General features: G+C 44.2%; 1 protein-coding gene across 3 annotated transcripts in view; it reads right to left on the bottom strand.

Annotated features, from left to right (window-relative positions):
- The window catches only part of RECK (reversion inducing cysteine rich protein with kazal motifs), a 255,837-nt gene that overhangs the window by 95,627 nt on the left and 136,068 nt on the right, over positions 1 to 24,142 (bottom strand). For all 3 annotated transcript variants that reach the window (XM_088442336.1, XM_088442338.1, XM_088442337.1), the window contains 3 exons: positions 20,911 to 20,958; positions 5,075 to 5,108; positions 3,959 to 4,156 (listed from right to left, as the gene is read on the bottom strand). In XM_088442336.1, the coding sequence (XP_088298462.1) occupies positions 3,959 to 4,156; positions 5,075 to 5,108; positions 20,911 to 20,958 (280 nt within the window). The remainder of the gene's footprint in view (positions 1 to 3,958; positions 4,157 to 5,074; positions 5,109 to 20,910; positions 20,959 to 24,142) is intronic.

Below are 24,142 nucleotides of genomic sequence, written 5' to 3'. Positions count from 1 at the left end.
GTCATATCGTGCTCGATCTAATGAATATGCAAATCATTAGATCATGCAAGATAGATTGGCTGAACATTGTACAGCTTTTGCTGCACATCGTTCACTTCAGGTAGAGAGAGTTTAAGGGCGATTGCATACGACATCAGATAGCTTGCAAATCGCACCGTGTATAGGCACCTTTACAGCAAAGAAAAAGAGTACAGACCAATTACTAAGGCAAGGTATTTAAACCAATGGAGGATGAGAATTGGATTGATGCCTTGAAAAAGTCTAAGGCAGTGTTGGCTAACCTTGACACTCCAGCTGTTGTGGAACTATATATCCCAGCATGCCCTGCCACAGTTTTAGCATGCCCTAATAGCAAAACTGTAGCAGTGCATGCTGGGTCATGTAGTTCCATAACAGCTGGAGTGTCAAGGTTAGCCAACACTGGTCTAATGTGAAATGTACGTTGGCATTTCTATGGCTGCTGTCTTCATAATTATCTATCGGTTGTAAATGTCACTATGATGATAATGTGATTATAATGAATTATGAGCTCCTAGAACATAGAATCACATGATGCCGGGAGACGCTGATACAGAGCCCGAATAGAGAGTAATGCATACTTGCCTACCCTCGCAAGACCTGCGGGAGGCTCCCGATTTTTTGGGTAACCCCCCCGCACCACCAGGAAGGCACTTCTTCCGCATTCTACCCACTTCCTAGGGAAGTGGGCAGAATGGGGAGAATTTTTTTCGCAGATTGGCAGGTCCGTGCGATTCTACGATAATCGCTTCATTTAGCCCCTCCCCCTATGCAAATGTGCAGGATTTGCAACATTTTACCACAAGGGGCATGGCTTAATGTCGCTGATCATCAAGCCCCGCCCCCGACACCTACCACCTGCGTCTCCTCCCCAGGTTTTTCCCAGTGAGGAAATATCAGAAGTCGGTAAGTATGGGATATGGCAGACATGGGTTAATTGAGACTGCCTGTCGGAGCATGAGATATACAGGCTGGAGCCTGTTAACCTACGACCACATTGTCATAAATCACTAATACTGCTACATAGTTCCCTCTTACCTTTATTATGAACACACACACAAGATTCACACACATTGAATGTTAGACTGGAACAACGAATGTGATGTTTATAACAGAGGACTTCAAAATGCAATGCTGGATTGTGACAATCATTTTGTGAGGATTTGAGTTAATGACTTAAACAACTGGGGACCCCCAGTGTTTGTGTACTCTAACTATCTACAAATATATATGGTCAGTCACAAACTGCATACTAATGCATAACACTAAATTACACTGACAATAGAATACAGCCGCATTAAATATAGCAGTGAACTTAAAGTAGGAGATTGGATGGGATAACTGGCAAGAAACTATACAGAACCATGTTTACCTATGGGTGTATAAAGCCCCATATATAGGTATTGCATATAAACCCAAACATTTGTGGGATAAACAATTGACGACATCCAACATTTAATATATTGGCTACTGGATGATGACCTTATGTATATAATATTAGCAAATCATATTTGGTGGAAAATACAGTCTTGACAGGACTGTGTATATGACTGTGGTTGATCAGTTGGAGATATGTACTGAGACATAATAGACAGTCTGTTTAAACTTTTACAAACTAAGGGGCCTATGTATCAAAGCTTGATGAGAGATAAAATTGTGAGATATAAATAACCAACCAATCAGCTTCTAACTTACATTTTATAGACTCTGTTTGAAAAATTACAGTTAGGAGCTGCTTGGTTAATATTTTTTCTAGAGATGAGCGGGTTCGGTTCTCTGAGAACCGGACCCACTTAAACTTTGTGTTCCGAGGCGAGATATGAGTTCGGCTTGAGTTTTCCGGCCTGACTGGAATCCCGAAAAGAGGCAAAAAGCATCATCATCCCACTGTCGGATTCTCGGGGGTTTTGGATTATATAAAGGTCCCTGCGATCGGCACCATTTTCACTTCGGATGTGAAGAGAGAAGCTAGCAGATGTAGTCATTCACTGTCAGTCACTCAGTGTATGTGTCCAATCGGGGTCTTGGCCTGAAGGCTGCTGCTGTGTTGTCCATAAAGGGGCTTAGGCTGCAGTATATAAAGGGGGTCTTCCTTCAGTGGCTGCTGCAGGTGCTGTGTCACTTATCCTGTCAATTAACTGTGGCTGCTCCTGTGTTGTTGTCCTGTCCATCAGGCTAGGGCTGCAGTCCATAAAGAGCTGCTGTTTTGTCCAGGGGGGGTGCTCTGTCAATTAGGGGTGCTCTTCCCCAGTGTAAAAAAAAATAAAAGTACTTTTTTTATTTTTTTGTGTGTGCATTAGCAACTTAGCTGCGCTATTATTGTTCAGTGACACTGCTGACCAGACCGCAGTATATTGTCTACGTATTGTGACACTATAAGTCGTAGCGCAGTGTGTTATTCTTATTCATAAAAAATATTGTAACCCTGTAAGTGGTAGAACAGTGTTTTACTCATAAAAAACCTTGTGACACTGTAAGTGGTAGCGCATTCTAATATTCAACTTTTCACTTCTTTCCTCAATCGAGAATAAATGATTAGTCTACACGCCGACTACAAGACCACAACAAAGTGCTAAATAATATGCGTTATATATATAAAACATAATGACATCACTGTAAGTGGCAGCGCAGTGTGTTATTCTTTTCTTATTCATAAAAAATCTTGTGACACTAAGTGGTAGCGCAGTGCGTTATTCTTATTCATAAATAATCTTGTGACAGTAAGTGGCAGCACAGTGTGTTATTCTTTTCTTATTCATAAAAAATCTTGTGACACTTAGTGGTATCACAGTGTGTTATTCTTATTCATAAATAATCCTGTGACAGTAAGTGGTAGCGCAATGTGTTATTCTTTTCTTATTCATAAAAAATCTTGTGACACTAAGTGGTAGCGCAATGTGTTATTCTTTTCTTCATAAAAAATCTTGTGATACTGAAAGTGGTATCGCAGTGTGTTATTCTTATTCATAAATAAATTTGTAACACTAAATGGCAGCGCAGTGTGTTATTCTTTTCTTATTCATAAACAATCTTGTGACACTGTAAGTGGTATCGCAGTATGTTATTCTTATTCATAAATAATCTTGTAACACTAAATGGCAGCACAGTGTGTTATTCTTTTCTTATTCATAAACAATCTTGTGACACTGTAAGTGGTATCGCAGTGTGTTATTCTTATTCATAAATAATCTGGTGACACTAAGTGGCAGCGCAGTGTGTTATTCTTTTTTTATTAATAAAAAATATTGTGACACTGTAGGTCATTTATACCGCAGTGTAATATTTAAAATTGGTACAAATTGACGTGTGTGCTGTACCCCACTTAATTTGTGTTTGTTGATATGGAGAACGATCAGTTGAGAGGAGAGCAGGAACCACATACTAGTGCTGGAGCTGCTGCCAGTGCCACCAGTCATGACGATACTAATCTATCTACATCATCTACTAAAGCCGATGCCCAAGGGCATGCAGGGCTTAAGTCAGGGCATCTAAAATTAAGAACCAATCTTTTACAGTGGTAAAGAAAAAAACATCAAAGTGACAGTTAGCTGCAGAAAGACAGAAAATTGTCATTATACCTTTCACAACATGAAGTGGCAAAGGCCTTGGCCTTTATTTATTACTGGTGATTCTGCCTCTTATGATGATGTACTGTAAGCACAAGTGAACATGCTGACATAGAAATCGAGGATGCTTCTGTGGATGTGCACCAGGATGAGCAGTATATTTGTGTAGCTACTTAACATTTAACTAGAACCTTCTAGAACATAATACCTAGAATCTGATTGGTTGCTATGGGCAACGTCTCCAATTCTAAAAACTCTCACTTTAGTTAATATACCCTTTAGAGTCTGAGGAAACATGTTGGTCCTTTGAAACACATAGCTGGAATGTCGGTTCTACTATCATGTTTGGCATCTGCTAAATTGCATTTACTTACTGTCAATTGGGTTTCTCATTGGATAGGACTGAGTGTAGTTGTTAACACACTGCACTAGTTGAGGGCTAATCGATGCACAGTAATTTTCCACTGCTTTGATCTGTGAAGGTCCTGGAGATGAATCGGTGCGAAATATAGCTTGACAGTATTCCCGACAGTTTGTGTGCCGACCGGCATAGCTGCAGCAAACAGATCCCACTGGAATATGAACAGAGAAAATTCACAACTAAAAGTATTGCTAAATTTACTCCACATACGCAACAATCTTACAAATATTGCTGAAATATAGCAGTCTATTTACTAAGCCTTGGATGGAGATAAAGTGAATGGAGATAAAGTACCAGAGAATCAGCTCCTAACTGCCATGTCATAGGATGTGTTTGAAAAATGACAGCTAGGAGCTGGTTGGCTAGCACTTTATCTCCATCCACTTGATCTCCATCCAAGGCTTAGTAAATAGACCCCATAGTATGTTAATACCAATAAATGTAATGTTACTGCATACTTACCTACTTATCTACTCTACTGGAACTTTGGGAGAGTAAGGGTCTATGTACTAAGCCTTGGATGGAGATAAAGTACCAAAAAATAAGCTCCTATCACTTTACAGGCTGTGTTTGAATAATGACAGTTAGGAGCCAAGTGGTTGCCACTTTATCTCCATCCACTTTATCTCTCTCCAAGGCTTAGTACATAGACATCTGTGTAAGATGTCAGGGAATCCAGCGAACTCTAGGAAAAGTTAGTGACCATCCCTTCCACTTCCTAGTGAAATGGATGGGCCAGGGAGCATGATGTTACGAATCGTGGGCAGGGGCAAAAAATTACTAGAATCTATGAGATTGTGTTATTTGGCCCCCTCCCACTCTTCATAGAATCATGATTTGTTGCACTATACAGTGAGAGGGCACGGTCTAATGATAAGGAGTACTGCACTGCACCGCATCTCCCGTATGGGCACTCTCTGGCAAAGTATGTGCCATAAATAACAATAATTTTAATTGTTATAATAATAATAATTTTAATAATTTTAATAACAATAATAGATTTTTTATACATTTTTTATAAATAACCATAAATTTAAATAGTGATGGTAAAATAAAACATGATACTTACTTTCATTCCTATTAACGCAGCTAATAAGTGCATTCTAAAAGTAAAATGAAAGAATATTAGCACCTTAATCTTTTTGTTTAAATTAAAAGGAGCAGTTTGTAACCTCACCAGCTGTCAATTTGCTGTTCATGGTGTAATATGAATACATATTCTGTTACTGTTTACATTTCATTTTAGGAAGTCAATATGCAGTTACTTCTAATGGTTTATTTCGCAATATAAAATAAAGCCATATGCTTTGCACACAAAGAGCAAATAAGGCAGCAGAGTTAAAAGACCACCTTGCACTCGAGGACCTGCCGAAGGTGTAATAAACAATGTATTGAGCATTTCCAGCACATTAAAAGCTTGATGCACTGTAGTGCACATTTTTCGTGCCTGAATGTACAAGCTTTATTATTATGCCTATTATTTGCCAAAAATAAAAAAAAGATGTGACCTGGTCTGAAAAGTATTTATTTATGTAGAGACCAGATAAAAATACGTCTCGTAAAATACAAATATGTAAACTAGTCTACAGTTGTTGGCTGAAACAGAAAATATTATATCTTTCTGACTAAATATCAAAGGCAGTAATGATTACAAAAAAACAACATTGTTTTCAGGAATATCATTTTGTACAGTTCTTCCAGAACTAAGATGACACTGCACAACAATGAAAATGTTTCTGATGTGAAAATAGTTACTTCTAATTGATTTCAGCATGCAATGAATGAATATGACATTTAAAAAGCGGGTCGATGGTGCCCTAGTGTGCATGCGCATGACGGACGGAGCTCCGTCGTGCGCATGCGCGAGACCCGAATAGCGACGGCCAAGCCGTCGCTATGGGTCTCGCACCAAAAGGGGCATGCTGTCGATGGTGAGTGACAGCACGCCTCCTTTGGTGGGCGTGCCGGGGGTGTTGCTGCCCAGACGGAGGCGTTCCCATGGGAACGCCTACCGTCTGGGGCCGGCCCCACTGACATCACTAGTGATGTCAGTGGGAGTGCTTTTGGCTCTGATAGAGCCAAAAGCACTCCTGGGCTTGCGGCACCGAGACCGATGGTCGCGATGGTCTTGACCATCGCGACCATCTTTTTGGCCGCTCGCATAAGCTGTGGGTGGTCGCATAAGCTGTGGGTGGCCAAGCCGTCGCTATGGGTCTCGCACCAAAAGGGGCATGCTGTCGATGGTGAGTGACAGCACGCCTCCTTTGGTGGGCGTGCCGGGGGTGTTGCTGCCCAGACGGAGGCGTTCCCTGGGGCCGGCCCCACTGACATCACTAGTGATGTCAGTGGGAGTGCTTTTGGCTCTGATAGAGCCAAAAGCACTCCTGGGCTTGCGGCACCGAGACCGATGGTCGCGATGGTCTTGACCATCGCGACCATCTTTTTGGCCGCTCGCATAAGCTGTGGGTGGTCATCCACAGCTATGCGAGCGGCCAGGAGGCCGCTCCAATAATAGGTAGGACGGCCCTGATTCAGAGAGAGCGCTCTTGTCAGAGTGTCCGGCTCTGAATCAGGCCCTCAGTTAGCTCTGAGTTCCGAGATATAGCTCATTTATGACTATGTAGGGGTATTCCTGGTGAAATGGGCAGAATGGAGAAAATCTTACCAGCAATCTCCTTTCCGCGCAGAGGGGGCGGGGCCTAATGACCCAATTAAATGAATCAGTTATTTGTCCTCTCCCCCATGCAAATATATGCGATTCACGGGATTATCCACACAAGATAACTGTGGACATTTCAGCAATAGAACAAAGATATCAGAGTAGGTGAATCACTACTGTTGGACAATGACAAGAGATGCCCCAGAAGAGGAGTACAAACGACAAGCAGTGGCGTAACTAGGGTATTTGGAGCCCAGAGCAAATTTAAAAATGGAGGCCCCCCTTCACCACTATGTGCGCGCGCCGCAGGCGTGCGCGGTGAAAAATGGGCGTGGACACAAGGGGAGTGGCCACTGAAAAATGGAGCGTGTCAACATGACACACACCCCTTTCTTGTCACTGGGAAAATTTTTCCATTTGCACCTTAATGCAGTGCCCCTTATAAAGTCCCCCCTATGCAGTGCCCCTAGTAGTGGTCCCCCTTATATAGTACCCCCAGTATACAATGTCCCCAGTAGTGGTCCCTCTTATGCAGGCCCCCAGTAGTGCCCCTTATACAGTACCCCCAGTAGTGGTCCCCCTCATGCAGCCCCCGATTAGTTCACCTTATAAAGGCCCCCAGTAGTGATCCCCCATATGCAGTGCCCCTTACACAATTCCCCGTGTAGTATTCCCCCTTATGCAGCCCGCCATTAGTTCCCCTTATACAGTGCCCCCAGTAGTTGTCCCACTTATGCAGGCCCCCAGTAGTTGTCCCCCCTATGCAGTGCCCCTGTAGTGGTTCTTCCTTTTCAGTGCCCTCTGTAGTGGTCCCCCCTGTGTAGTGCCCCCAGTAGTAAGCCCCTTATATAGTGCCCCAGTTGGAGTCCCCCTTGATGCAGTGCCCCCAATAGTAGTGGTCCCCCCAGTAGTAGTCCCCAGTAGTGGTCCCCCCCAAATGCAGTGCCCCCAGTAGTAGTCCCCCCTACACAGTGCCCTTTATAGTGGCCACCGTAATAGGAGTCCCCCTTAATGCAGTGCCCCCTGTAGTGGTCCCCCCCAATGCAGTGCAGTAGTATTCCCCCCAGTAGTAGCCCCCAGTAGTGGTCCCGTGCACCTCCTCGAAGCAGTGCCCCCAGTAGTAGTCCCCTCTTTAGTAATAGTCCCCCCCATAGTAGGCCCAAGTAGTTCCCCCCCAGTAGTAGTCCCCAGTAGTGGAACCCGCCCCCCCTCCCTGGAGCAGTGCCCCCAGTAGTAGTCCCCTCCTTACCCCCCCCAGATAAATACACACTGAAATGAAACAATAAATAAGATAAAAATTCTTACCTGAATCCACGCTGCCGTCCGCACTTCAGTCCCCCCCGGCTGGCGCGCTCTGCATTATGGTAGAGACGTAATGATGTCATGACGTCTCTCCCATTACCCACTGCAGGAGCCGGAAGGGAGCCGGCTCTTGAAGTGGGCGCTGCGGCTGTAGCAGTCAATGAGCGTCTATCTGACACTCATTGACTGCTGTTTAACATACACATCACTGTCAGCACTGGCGGTGATGTGTGTGCAGCAGCAGCAGCCAATGAGAGTCTGTCTGACCTCATTGGCTGCTGATTCACAAACACATCACTGCCGCTCGGCAGTGATGTGTGTGCAGTAGCAGCAGCAGCCAATGAGAGTCGTCTGACTCTCACTGGCTGTTGGTTAACACACACATCGCCTCCAGCGCTGGCAGCGATGTGTGTGTCAGCACAGCCACCCTCCTCCTGGCGCTATTGGGCAAGCGTTCAGGAGGAGGGAAGGGGCTCAGCTGTGCAGCACAGGACCGGCGCTGGGAAGCCTAGCGCCGGTCGTGTGTAAATCTGTAGTGCTGACCGCACACAGGGCCTGATTCAGACCCGGTCGCAAGCGCTGAGCGCTCGCAACCAGGTCAATGGTGGCCCAGAGCGCATGCGCATGACGGAGCCGGCTCCATCGTGCGCATGTGCGAGACCCAGATAGCGATGGGCAATCCGTCGCTCCGGGTCTCGTACCAAAGGGGGCGTGCTGTCGATGTTGAGTGACAGCATGCCCCCTTTGGTGGGCGGGCCGGGGGAGTGGCTGCCCAAACGGAGGCGTTCCCATGTGAACGCCTCCGTTTGGGAGTGGCCCCACTGACATCACGAGTGATGTCAGTGAGAGAGATTTCGGCTCTGTTAGAGCCGAAACCTCTCTGGGGCTTGCGGCAATGAGACCCTACCACAAGGGTCTCGTCGCAAGCCCGATGGTCGCGATGGTCTTGACCATTGCGACAATCTTCCTGGCCACTCGCTATAGCTGTGGGTGGTCACCCACAGCTATGCGAGCGGCCAGGAGGCCGTTCTAAAAAAAAAATAGTCCAGCCCTGATTCAGAGCGAGCGCTCTGTCAGAGCGTCCGGCTCTGAATCAGGGTCAAACTGCGGTCGGCACTGCACTGGCTAACTAGGGCGGGCCGGTACCATGGCCGGCGGCGCCCCCCCCTGCGCCACCGGTCCCACGGCGCTCAGGGCACGTGCCCCGCTCGCCCTGCCCTAGTTACGCCACTGGCGACAAGCAAAGAGAAAGCACCCCCATGAATAGGCCACTATATTAGATAATACTTTCGCATGCTGTATGTTTGTTTCGTCTGCTGTATGTTTGTTTCGTTTTGTGTTCTTATTTGTGACTGAATTAAAAAACTGTTATTTATTTTCTATCAAGAAAATATCAGATTATTTTACAATAGCTTTTCACTATGACTATATTACTAATGTACATACAGTATAGTGCAAGTAGTGTAGCTCAAAAAATAGAGCTAGTAAAAACATTCTGAAATCATTTTAGTTTTTCTTGACCTCAAATTAATAATGTATGACTATTTTTAGAAAGGAAACAAATTAAAAGTATTAATTTGTTGTACAGTGTAATCTTTACTTGAAGTTTGCCTATAGCTTTCCTTGAGCAAAATGTGTTAGTTAGTATTTTTGGGCTGGAGAGATTTTAAATCCCATAAGATTTTGTTACTCCCAAGTAGGTCAAAGAATATTCATGGTCAGTTCTAAACGCCTAAACTTTCAACTATATGGGCTTCTTAGCCTGTAAGCCTCCCAGGATTTACTAAAACATGTACAAGCTTCAGATATATAGAAAGCACAACACTAAACCACACTGAAATGCTGCTTCAGCCGGAGTGGCATACTGGTTAGGCTTGTGTAGTTTTTATGCCAGGGCTATTTTTTAGCCTTATTTTGACCATAAAGAAGGAGAATAGCAGGAGCACAGTTGTGGGTAAAAGAAACAGTGGACCTCATTCAGAGTCGGTCACAAGCCCCGATGGTCGCGATGGTGATCACCATTGCGACCATCAACCTGGTCGGTCGTTAAGCTGTGGGTGGTAATCCCCAGCTTAACTAACGACCAAGAGGCCGCACTTCAAAAATGAAGCGGCCGCCATTATTCAGAGAGAGCGATCGCTTCTTGCGACCGCCTCTGAATGAGGATCCATTATGCTGAACTGAGCACGTTTAGGAATGTCTAGACTGTCAGTTGTTAACTTGCCAGATGAGCTGTCTAAAGCTGGTTATATATTAGGCGATATGTGTACCCAGCAATGCGACAGGCGACTGCATGGTAACGATACTGGATCAGAACCTCTATACACACCTTCCTATACCTTCTAATGTCCTGCCTATACCTTCTAAGGATAACGCTAATTTGCGTACGCAGTCATACCATAAATAAAGACTTAGACGTGGAATCTGTGGTTCCAAAGCACAAGTGATATTCAGGTAAAAGTTCAGATAGTTACACGCAATTGATCAAGACACAATTTAGGCACAAAAGGAAATTATACAGACCGCAAGTACAGTATACATACGCAGGCGCTTCCGGACCCAGAGATAGGCATCAGCAAGAGACCCCTCGTCATTCAGCATTCAGCACGAAGACTCAGAACCAGCGTTCGTGTACTCATATTTATACCCCCCAGAATATACAGGACAATAGGGAAGTCTGTTGCTGATATCATTGGTTCTCAGGGGTGAAGCATCTGTTACAGCACATTTAACAGGCTGGTTCAAACAGACTCTCCCTGCCTCTAACAGCTGGGGGTCTTCCTCTTCACGCCTCTCGTAGCATCCTAACAGTTGTTTCTAAAATATACATTTTGTTGCTTGTAGGCTCTGCGATCCATAACTCGGGAATGCATGATGCGATCTCCCCACCAATAACACCGGAATACTGTAAAAAGGATACGCATCAGTACAACTCCAAACATGACTTGTTTAGCATGTATAATACCTTAGTTATCAAATATCTTTATTTCTCAGCATTTAAACTAACTGAACCAACTTAAGTCATACACTTTAGAGCTTATTGAACCTTATGTGTGAATATGTAATGTGTGGGTATTCAGGGTTTGAAATAAGGACGCTAGTTAGCTTGGGGCAGATGTGTGCGCATAAAGCTAATAAAACAGCGGTTTCAAACAAAGTCCTATGCATTCGCTAATATGCGACTAGTTAACAGCGCAATTGTGTATTAGTGTGTGTATGAGAAATGGTGAAAGATACAAAAGCATGGTGCTATTAGTATTATCGCCACATGTACTAAAATGTGAGTTTGTCTAAAATGGCGCTTAGGCGGCCATTCGCAAAATAGCATCTTGCGATCTCATTTTCAAGATGGCGTCTTGCGGCCAGTCGCAAGATGGCGTCACCATGATTAAATTTTAATCTGAACTTGTCTTAGCCAATTATTCAGCTTTGACAGTCCACCCTTTGATAGCAAACAACATGCTATCACAATCTGCTATTAGAATTTAATTTAGGCTTACATTTACATATTATTTGGTGTTATTATGGGATGGCACAAGGTGGTTCTTTATCCATCAATAATGTGTCTCTGGGCGGGGACATAAAACTACTATTATACGCACACGGCGGATCTTGGAAGATCATGTGAAAGGTGTGGGAATGCACCAGTCTTATAATAGCAGTCTTGAAGGGGAATTGAGACTTTATATTATCTGAGGTGTTCTATGAATAACATTTCAATAATACATTCTATGCATGTCTAAATATAATACATCAAACGATTGTATTTCCTAATGCAGTTCTATATTTACCTCGGTATACATATTGTCATTACTGACCACCATCATAGTTTCATTCTTTAGTTTCACTCTGTTTTTAAATTTTCCACACTTCAACACAATAGGAACACACCGGACGCATATGCCAATTATTATGGTGACAATCAGTATAAGGATTAAGAATTTGCCTATGCTAGCGATCACTTCCTGGACCCATTCCCCTAGACCTGAGAACCATTTTACTGGGTTCAGCCATAACACCCATCCTTCTATCTGTTCCCCTACTTCAGCCACTGAAGTGTTATGGTTCTTGCGAAATTCCCACTTTAGCTGTAGAATTTCATCCATCTTCCGGTCTATCACCTCCTTAGGGTCGCTGGTTTCATTGGTGACATAGGTGCAACATTTTACTCCAAATTGGGTGGCCAATGTTACGCAATACCCTCCAGTAACAGCAGTTAAATAATTCAACACTAGCCTGTGTTGCACCAGTTCTTTCTTGTACGCTTGCAATTCTTTCCCTGTTTACCTAAATGTGTCATAGTACATCTCGGTGATATCTATTAGTTTAGCAAGTTCCTGGGTATATCTAAAATTTAATGTACCCCGAGCGATCCTGGTGGGGTCCAATGCGACAACTTGAAAGCCAGTTGTCTCACTGATTAACTGAGTGGGTTTATGTATATCACCAGGTACCATATTTCTTTTGCCTCTGTATTCATATTGTGTGTGAAGATATGGTGACGGTGTATTTTTATGTATACCCAGCATTTCAACATGTGTGAGGGTCATAACTTCTGGGACTACTCTTCCCAGGTAACACAAACCTTCGGAACTCGGGGAGAGCCATTTATACGCTTTTCTTCCACAGATGAAATAAGGACATAAGGAATGGTATGCATCATTATAATTAAGCACATTTCCCTTGCAAACAATCCTATTTCTGGTTCTTCCATCTGGTACATGCAAGTTTCTGGCTGTATTATTTTAGCACAATAATCATTTGGCACCTTACCAATAATTTCTTTGGTGGAACTCAATGTATATCGATACCTAAAATGTTTCCCACCAGACTTAATGGAGCGCAATAGATCATGGTTTATGGACTCATTATCAGCTCTTTGTGAGAAGGTCATCGTCTGATTATTCCCCGTCACTTCCCAACTCCCGGGTTTATTGGGGTTAGTTATGTTTAAACACAAAAGTGATCTATCTACTTGGAATTGATAGAGTTTGAAATTAGGTGGTTTGGATGAGAGGAATTTTCCATCCAATGTTTTCCCTTTTTGTAATTCTAACATTTCCGTGATATTCAGCGGAAATGGCACCAACCCTACGTTATGCTGTCCCTGGGGCACATGTGAACACACCCAGCAATCAGTTTGATTTAACACTTTGCCTACCATGCTATGATAATCCTCTAGAGGATACCCACCCCAGTACGGATTATATTTAGGTTGGCACCATTGGATACAGTTCTCATCAACTAGGGACCCACAAAGCTCACATATACAGGAATCTTCAGACGATAACCCTCCACACCTTCCCCGAGTATTCGGAATGACAGCTCTTTTAACAATAACAGTACTAAGATTGGAAAGACACTCCCCTGATTGGCATTGCACTCCTCCTGATTCCACTCCATCAGCACTGCCATCAGCTCCCGTTATCTCAATCGGTCCCCCATCACAGACACTGGATATCCCCGGACTGACCAGGATGGTGAACACTCTAAAAGAGAATATGAAAATGAACACAGCAGGCCCGTCCATTGTCACAACAAGACCTGCAAATTTCTCTCACTTCAGGTATCTTACTACGACCTTTTCAATCCTCCCGGAACAAGCTCGCGAGTGACAGATCCACGCTATCAGCTTTGTCTCCGACTTGTTTCTCCACTGGTTGATTGACCTTTTTGCAGTGAGTGGAATGGACCCATCTCTCTCGGCCACCTTCAGAGATGTAGTACTCGTCAGTAGCACCTGGTACGGACCTTCCCACCGATCAGTCAAACAACCTGAACGCAAGAAATTTCTGATCATTACATATTCTCCTGGTTCAACATCATGACAGATCATTTCAGGCATATCATTAGACAACAATTTCAGTTTCTGCTGCTGTTGCTTAAACTGCTTACTCATTGATATAAGATACTTCACAGTTACCTCGTTGTTACCCTTTAGATCTTCCTGTGGACTTATAATCAAATGCGGTTGTCTACCGAACAATATTTCAAATGGGGACAGATTCAGAGGAGGTCTAGGAGTGGTCCTTATGCTATGTAGGACCAAAGGTAATGCTTCTGGCCATCCTAGTCCAGTCTCTGCCATGATTTTACTTAGCTTATTTTTAATAGTCCCGTTCATCCTCTCTACCTTGGCACTGGCTTGCGGCCGGTATGTGGTGTGAAGTCGGCTATTAATACCCATCAGCTTACACATATTTTGGAAAACATCACCTGTGAAATGAGTACCCCTATCACTCTCGATGATTCTAGGGATACCGTACCTGCATACTATTTTCTTGGCAGCAGTATTAGTGGCCGCTGGGTAGGCCAGAAAAATACACGTTAACCCAGGTATTGGTAATAGAAAAAAATGTAAACCTCAATGGCTTTGTTCAAACACGTGGCAGCACAACCGGAAGTATGTATACGCTATTGTGCGACCAGTCGCATACACAATAATGCGACTACCACACAACCGTATAATGGCTTTTTAACTGCGTACACAAAAGTGGGTCTTTTTGCTATGCGCAAACCTGCGACTTAGTTGCGTACTCAGTACTGCGACACCCCTTTAAACGTAAGGTTCTATCAACAGAGGAAAACAAACTTTTTCCTCTCTTGTCCCTGGATTCTAGTCAGCTTCCTTGATTCACACGGAGACGGATAGCGATCTTTCAGCACAAAGCGGTTGCAGGCAAACCCTGCATGTGGCCACTCCACCCTTTGCTGAAATATCGATGGCCGTATGTACTGTGTGAGCAGGTAAGTGACTTCACTACGAGCCCCCAACTAACGATACTGGATCAGAACCTCTATACACACCTTCCTATACCTTCTAATGTCCTGCCTATACCTTCTAATGTCCTGCCTATACCTCCTAAGGGTAACGCTAATTTGCGTACGCAGTCATACCATAAATAAAGACTTAGACGTGGAATCTGTGGTTCCAAAGCACAAGTGATATTCAGGTAAAAGTTCAGATAGTTACACGCAATTGATCAAGACACAATTTAGGCGCAAAAGGAAATTATACAGACCGCAAGTACAGTATACATACACAGGCGCTTCCGGACCCAGAGATAGGCATCAGCAAGAGACCCCTTGTCATTCAGCATTCAGCACGAAGACTCAGAACCAGCATTTGTGCACTCATATTTATACCCCCCAGAATATACAGGACAATAGGGAAGTCTGTTGCTGATACCATTGGTTCTCAGGGGTGAAGCATCTGTTACAGCACATTTAACAGGCTGGTTCAAACAGACTCTCCCTGCCTCTAACAGCTGGGGGTCTTCCTCTTCACGCCTCTCGTAGCATCCTAACAGTTGTTTCTAGAATATACATTTTGTTGCTTGTAGGCTCTGCGATCCATAACTCGGGAATGCATGATGCATCTCCCCACCGATAACACCGGAATACTGTAAAAAGGATACGCATCAGCACAACTCCAAACATGACTTGTTTAGCATGTATAATACCTTAGTTATCAAATATCTTTATTTCTCAGCATTTAAACTAACTGAACCAACTTAAGTCATACACTTTAGAGCTTATTGAACCTTATGTGTGAATATGTAATGTGTGGGTATTCAGGGTTTGAAATAAGGATGCTAGTTAACCTGGGGCAGATGTGTGCGCATAAAGCTAATAAAACAGCGGTTTCAAACAAAGTACTATGCATTCGCTAATATGCGACTAGTTAACAGCGCAATTGTGTATTAATGTGTGTATGAGAAATGGTGAAAGATGCAAATGCATGGTGCTATTAGTATTATCGCCACATGTACTAAAATGTGAGTTTGTCTAAAATGGCGCTTAGGCGGCCATTCGCAAAATGGCGTCTTGCGATCTCATTTTCAAGATGGCGTCTTGCGGCCAGTCGCAACATGGCGTCGCCGCGATTAAATTTTAATCTGAACTTGTCTTAGCCAATTATTCAGCTTCGACAATGGGTAGCTGGTACACATTAGACGATCTGGAGCCCGACCACCCGATATGTCGGCACCAGCCGCATCACACTGCATGAGGTAGTCAGTCGCATTGTTAGATTGACCTGCAAGTAGGGCCAACCTGATGATGTGACTGATGACCAAACGGGAGCATGCATGGCCAGAAATAAAAGGTACACATTATGCGCTTTTGAAAATATATCAAACCAATCCTTCGGATCGGCTGAAATATCATCTAATGTGTGTACCCAGCTTAAGAAAGAAGGTAAAATGGACAAGAAAGCAAAAACTGCACTTTCCATTTTAGAATAATAATAAATTACTTCATACATATACTGTTAGTGAACATCATAATAGTTGCACATCACAGTGTACTTGCAAATGGAATTCAATGATTGTACACGTCACCTGTTACCCTGGATTCTGTACAGAGCTGGATTAAGGGGCATATTCAGTTGGGGCGAGTATAGCAAAAATCCCGCACCTGCAAGGTTTGTCCTGCAGGTGCGGGATTTTTGCTATTCAATTAGGTGCATGTTTTTTACTATTTTGAGCGCTGGGATGTTTTTTTTCTCGCACCTCCAGAGCAAGTCTGATCTCATTAATTTTAGGAAAAATCAGTGAGACTTGCTCTGGGACCCCGGTGGCACCCCTTCCCCTGAGGACTAATTAAGCAACTGGAAGTTTCCAATTAGCTTAATTAGTCCTTAATTACTTACCTTCTGCAGCGCTGTCTTCTGCATCCAGCATCGGGTCTGCAGCAGCGATGAGTATGCAGTGTGTGTCAATGTTTGTAAGTGTGTATGAGTGAGTGTGGGTGTGTGTATGAGTGTGTGACTGTGTGTGTGTGACCCCCTTTGTGTCCCCCCCAAGTGTATGTATGCCGCCCCATAATGGGAGCTGGGAGAACTACATCTCCTAGCAGCCCTTGTGCCTCCCTGCATCCCCTGGAGCATACCAGCAGCCCCCGAGACACACAGCAGCCCCTTCCCCAGTGAGAAGATGGAAGGGAGGCCCCCGGGAGCCGCGGAGACCACCGGAGATCCTGGGGCAGGTAAGTAATTTTTTCTTATATTTTTTTAATGCAGCACAGGGTTTTCAGAGCTGAAAACCCTGCAGCCACTTTTATTTATTGGATACCGTGGGTATCGGGAGCGCGCATACCCACAGTAATCCAAAATTGGGCGCGAGGGGCGCAAGGTTTTTTCTTCGCTAAACCTTGCGCTCAATTGAATATGCCCCTAAGTGTTTGGAGGGCCCCTTTGCCTCTATTTTCTAAAATGTGGCAGAATTGTCAAGATAGAGATAGCAAGAGTAGATGGTAAATATATTAAAGAGCCTTTCATACCAATTCCATCACAAATGAAACTTTTATTTAACACATATGTAGAGTGACAGATACGCCGAATCATACTCTACATGTAGTCAACTTTGCAGTGGGTCACAGATACAGAGTCACATATGTAGCAGGTCATAGATGCAGTGGGTCACAGATGCAGAGTCACATATGTAGCAGGTCACAGATGCAGAGTCACACATACACCATGTCACAGTAGTAGTCACACATGCAGTGGGTAATAGATGCAGAGTCACACATACAACGTGTCACAGAAGCCGAGTCACACATGCAAAGTCACAGTTGCAGCGGGTCACAGACGCAGATTCACATATGTAGCAGGTCACAGAAGCAGAGCCACACGTGCAGTGAGTCATAGACATAGAATCACAGATGCAGTGGGTCACAGATGCAGAGTCACATATGGAGCGGGTCACAGATGCAGAGTCACACATACAGCATGTCACAGATGCAGAGTCACACATGCACCGATTAACAGATGCCGAGTCACACATGCAGAGGGTCACCAAAGCAGAGTCACTATCTCTTGCCTTGCAGACCAGGTAGCTCAAGTTGTCACTGAGTTGGGACTTTAGCAGCGCTATCCTCCGATGTGCCACGGTGCCTGAAGGCAGGAGTCAAGAGAACTGTTCCCTTCCCTGTGACATTTAGCCCCACACCCTACTCAGAACACATCCCCTCTTCTTTCTCTGCTTACACCCCAGAAAACCCAGATGTTGCACTGAGCATTGTAGTTTTAATTAATGTTTGAGGGGAACCTGGGGCATGTGCTCCATGTGACCTCCTTCCCCCCTTAACCTGGATCTATTTATATACATAAACACATATTACAAACTACAGTAGAGCTAAAAGATCTACACACCCTTATTTAAATTGTATTTTTTTGTAAAATTGGTTTGTATAGCTTGACAAAAGACCTTTGTGGTTTGATACTTTGCTGTTTCTGCAAATAAACCAGTGTGCCTGCTGGTGCTGGCTGGGCTGCCTGTAGGGGGAGCTGCAGCGGACGCACGAAGCCCCTCCCAGGAAGTCTTCTTTCCATTCTCTATCCTGGTACCTGCACCAGGTGAAGAGTGATTCTTCGTTTTCCAGTGTTCTCTCCGCTCACCGCAGGTGTGTATTGGGGAGGGCAGGGGGGGTGCTAAGCTGCCGCAGGGGGGGGCTAGCGACCTCCTTTTATTAGTTTTTCACGTGTGGTACAGGGAGAGGGGGGCTAGCTGCATTTGTGTGAAAGAGGTGTGTGTGTGTGTCTGTGTAGGCTTTCTCAGTGTGTGTGTCAGTGTGTATATGTGTCAGTGTGTGTGTATATGTGTCAATATGTGTGTGTATATGTGTCACTGTGTGTGTATATATGTGTTAGCGTGTGTATGTGTCAGTGTGTGTGTGTTCATGTGTCAGTGCATGTATCTGTGTCAGTGTGTGTCTGTGTCAGTGTGTGTGTATGTATGTGTCAGTGTGTGTATATGTATCAGTGTGTGTGTGCACATGTGTCAGTGTGTGTGTCTGTGTCATCAAATACACATGTGGAAATTTGACAAGCCCACAACAAATTAAAAAAATTGCTAAAAAATGGGACGAGAGGTTAAAGAGTTAAATTTACTAGGCACTTGTATATACTTTTGTCTGTCCAGAGCAGTACCCTGTCCAGGTCAGCCCTATCACTCCTAGCTATATATATATATATATATATATATATATATATATATATAGGGAATATCCCATCTGGACCTTTTCAGCCCCTCATTCACATGTCCTGATGGTATGCTGAGAAATGACATGGGGGGGAGATGATGGTGTGCTGAGAGATGACGTGGGGGGGAGTTGATGGTGTGCTGAGAGATGACATGGGGGGAGATGATGGTGTGACTAAAAGATGACACAGGGGGGAGATGATGGTGTGTTGAGAGACAACGCGCAGGGGAGATGATAGTGTAGAGAGAGAGACAATGCAGGGGGGATGTGATGGTGTGCTGAGAGACGACATAGGGGGAAATGATGGTGTGCTGAGAGATGACGTGGGGGGGAGATGGTGTGCTGAGAGATGACATGGGGGGTAGATGATGGTGTGACTAAGAGACGACGCAGGGGGGAGATGATCGTGTGGTGAGAGACAACGTGCAGAGGCAGTGATGGTGTAGAGAGAGACGATGCAGGGGGGATGTGATGGTGTGCTGAGAGACAATGTGGGGGGGAAATGATGGTGTGCTGAGAGACGACGTGGGGGGAGGTGATGGTGTGCTGAGTTGACACTGGGGGGAGATGATGGTGTGGCTGAGAGATGATGCAGGGGGGAGATGATGGTGTGCTGAGAGACGATGTAGGGGGGAGGTGATGGAGTGCTGAGAGACAATGTGCAGGGGAGGTAATGATGTAGAGAGAGACGATGTGGGGGGAGGTGATGGTGTGCTGATAGACGACACGGGGGGAGATGATGGTGTGACTGGAAGATGACTCAGGGGGGATATGAGAGACAATGCAGGGAGGAGATTGTGGTGTGACTGAGAGACTAGGCAGGGGGGAGGTGATGGTGTGCTGAGAGACAACGTAGGGGGGGAGGTGATGGTGTGCTGAGAGAAAACGTGGGGGGAGATGATGGCGTGACTGAGAGATGACACAGGGGGAGATGATGGTGTGCTGAGAGATGATGTAGGGGGGAGGAGATAGTGTGCTGAGAGACAACGCAGTGGGGAGGTGATGGTGTGCTGAGAGTTGATGCAGGGGGGAGGTGATGGTGTGCTGAGATCACATAAGGGGGAGGCGAGGGTGTGGCTGAGAGACGTCGTGGTGGGGAGATGATGGTGTGGCTAAGAGACAATGCAGCAAGATGATGGTGTGGCTAAGAGAGACGCAGGGGGGAGGAAGTTACACAGGGGGCAAGAGTCTGGTTGAAATGCTGTTGTATGATGATGAACTTGTTAATATTCCTACACAAACAGGCATCTTCCGGACGATGTGACCTACATGAATAGTGAATACTGACTGAAGACGACATCTTCGCAGAGAGGATACATTTCTTCAGAGGTTCCACATTGTGAGAAACCACCATATAGGTAAGGTGCATATGGAATGGAAAGGAATTTTCCCAGAGTGACAAGAAATAGGTGGCGTATCATGTTGGCACGCCCCATTTTCAGTGGCCAAAACCTTTCTGGTATGCGACCACGCCCAGTTTTTTGCCACGCCAATTTTAAACTTGCCGTGGGCTCCGAAGACCCTACTTAAGCCTCTGTATATAGGAGTGCTGTTCTTTTCCTGTTGCTACATTTACTAAATTAGTTATGGCACCCTCTTCTATAACGACTAATACCTTAGAGTGCCCACTTTTTCTGAGTAAATGCAGTATATAATTATTTTGTTAGACTTTATTGAGTCTGTCTTTTATTGTCTGGACAAAATTGTAACAATATTTAAACATTAGCATTTTTCCAAATGAACCTGCCTTTCACTACATAATTTATCACCAACTGCTGATTTAGTGTGAATGCTGCTAATTAGCTATATAAGTGGTGCCATTCCATTAGTCAGTACGTTATTTTATGTGCACAAAGATTATTTTAGCAGCAAGTCAAAATTAGAGCTTTATTTTTTGTTGTATTCTACAATGCCTTTTTGTCATGTACAATTCAAGACTTATGTTCCATTTAAAATCATACCTCATATTGCTTCCTGCAGGCTTTTAAAATATCGTTTGTTGAGGATGCCTAAAAAATAATGAGAAGACAAATAGTTAAATTAACCTATGTGATAAATATAAGCAATAACCCATTAAAATCACATAATTCTATAAATTACAATAATTGGATTAAAACAATATAAATACAGCTTAGCTCTCCCTAAATGTATTTATTTATTAAGTTACTTATATAGCACAGACGTATTTACAGAAAGTATCTCTGTCATTCACATCTGTACCTGTCACAGTGGATCTAACTATGGATATTCCCTATCACATGAACACATACAGACTAGGGTTAATTTTTTTGTAAGCAGCCAATTAATCTGCCAATATGTCTTTAGAGTGTGACAGAAACTCATTGGTAGTGCTTTATAAATATATAGTATATGGGTGCCCTCCGCAAGTAACAGGTACAAGGCAAAAGCAGTGGCAGCGGCACTCCCGCAATAAAAGATACTTCAAGCAATTGCTTGGAGTATCTTTTATTGGGGGAGTGCCGCTGCCATTGCTTTTGCCTATATATATATATATATATATATATATACTGTGTGTATGTATATATATATATATGTATATGTATATATATATATATACACACACACACATACATTGTGACAAAGAGGGTACTTTGCCATGCTGTGATGTCCAGAACAGAGGGCCTGATTCAGAGCCGGACTCTCTTTCAGAGCGCTCGCTCTGAATCAGTGCCCGCCTATTGTATTTTTAGAGCGGCCTCCTGGCTGCTCGCATAGCTGTGGGTGACCACCCACAGCTAGTGCGAGCGGCCAGGATGATGGTCGCGATGGTCAAGACCATCGCGACCATCGGACTTGCGACAAGACCCTTGTGGTAGGGTCTCGTTGCTGCAAGTCCCAGTGGACTTCTTGCTCTTACAGAGCAAGAAGTCCACCCACTGACATCACTTGTGATGTCAGTGGGGCCGGCCATGGGAACGCCTCAGTTTGGGCAGCCACGCCCCGGCCCGCCCACCAAAGGGGGCGTGCTGTCACTCAACATCGACAGCATGCCCCCTTTGTAGCGAGACCCGGAGCGACGGCTTGCCCGTCACTATCCGGGTCTTGCGCATGCGCACGACGGAGCCGCCTCCGTCGTGCGCATGCGCACTGGCCCGACATCGACCCGCTTGCAAGCGCTCAGCGCTCGCGAGCAGGTCTGGATCAGGCCCAGAGCTCACTCCCCAGGAAAAGGGGCAGATAGGGTTTAGAATCCTGCTGCTTACTACAGCAAAGGTCTACAACAAAGGTCTTACACACAGCTGCACTACATGGGTTTGGCTGATTTGGTGTGTGTAAAGGTATAAAGGATTGTAGGATCCAGTGGGCGGGGTTTAGGACGCTTACCAAGAAAGATGCAGCCTTAACTACATCAGTTTTTGTCAAAAAAACTGATCGCAATACTCAGCTTCACATGAACAGTTGTCACCCACACCTTTACTCACCCTCATTCTGGCAAACAATTTTTTATTCGACATCACTTGACTTGCAACAGTTCATTTGTAATCTACCAGATTATATGCCCTTGTGGGCTTTCTTATGTGGGCAAAACCCAAAGGAAATTTAAGGAACGCATGGCAATGCATCGCTCAAGTATACGCGCTGCGTTGTCATGTGGATCAAGTGATCAACCAGTGGCTCGCCACTTTGTGGATTTCAAACATAATTTGGCATGTATTCACTATAGGATGATTGATCATATCCCTCAACTAAATAGAGGTGGAGATAGAAACCATTTATTGTTGCAATGTGAATCAAGGAGGATTCACAGGTTAGATGTGGTTGCACCCCGTGGGCTCAATGAATCTTTGGGTTATCATGCTTTTAATATGTCATAGCCATGCTAACAGACAATATATTCAATATGTGAAAATCTTAATGTCTTATGACCTCTAGCATGCTATTTGGCTAACATGTTTTCTGATATGCAGGTATTTAAATCACATGCTTTTTTTGTCATGTAATGTTGGTGATTTTTATAATTAATTTTTATCTGACCATTTCATTGCTATAATGTTACCTGTGTTATGATGTATAGTATTTTGCAAAAATCTTATTATGTATTCTATGGAATCTGTTTATATCAATCCACCATATTGCTTGAGTTAAATGGGTAATGATCATTTAGATGCATGTGTACGTGCCTGATATCTGATATCTGAGGATCTGATTCTGTTAGCCTGATAATGCTGTCTTTATTCATCGCTCGTTATCTGTATATGTTCACTTGTTGCTATGGTGAGGTGATAGGGATCAGTTGTTGATGATGCACTTGTTGATGACGTCATCAGGATGCGTCGCCGGCTGGCCTCGTGTGTCCTGTCTGGCGCGCTTCTTGTGTATTGGGCAGTGGGGTGTATTTAAGGTAAGATGTATGTTTATGTACCGTACTATATAGCTGAAGATAGTACTTAAAGTACTGAAACGTTCTATTATCACTACTGTGGTTTGTGTGCCGCACATTTGTTTATTTAACCCTTCTGAGAGGGCACCCCTGCTATTTCTTCATTTATCTTGAGTGCCGGACCTTGGATTTCTATATATATATATATATATATATATATATATATATATATATATATATATATATATCAGAGAGGTCCAGCACTCATGCAAACTCAAAAGCTATGGATGCCTTGGTGCACTCCCAAAGGTAACACACAGCGTGGAGAGGCAGGCAGCTCTCAGAGGGCTTGTATATGTTTAAAACAGCATATAGTCACACCTACCTGTAACTGTGTGCTGTTTTAAACATATAAAAGGTCTTTGAGTGCCACCTGTCTCTCAATATATATATATACAGAATGGGGTTTGAGGGGAAAAAAAAGGAATGTTGCTGGCAGCAATATCCCATTCCAGATTAGCACATTGTGGGCATTGCGTTTAATTACATTCACACTCATGAGCAGATTACCATGCAGTGGTGTCACTAGGGGGTGCGGACTACACAAAGTGTCCCTCTCTGAGGGGGTGACACCAAAAGGCAGACTCAGTGATCAGGATCCAGGTACTGGACTGTGATGTTAGTGTGCAGCACCTGGCTCCCGGTTAATGAGGAGTGCCAGAAGAACCTCTGGAGGCAGCACGGCACTATGCCTTAATAAGTATATGACAATATACAGTATGTAATAATCATATTTAGAGCGTTAAAGAATTTCTTTCAGAATACACACATTTGTGTCTCTTGAAGTGGCA

The sequence above is a fragment of the Taudactylus pleione genome, unplaced genomic scaffold (assembly GCF_031769625.1).
Source record: "Taudactylus pleione unplaced genomic scaffold, aTauple2 ptg000309l, whole genome shotgun sequence".
Taxonomy (NCBI): domain Eukaryota; kingdom Metazoa; phylum Chordata; class Amphibia; order Anura; family Myobatrachidae; genus Taudactylus; species Taudactylus pleione.
Note: the sequence above shows the minus strand (reverse complement) of the source record. Positions and strands in the feature narration are given on the sequence as shown.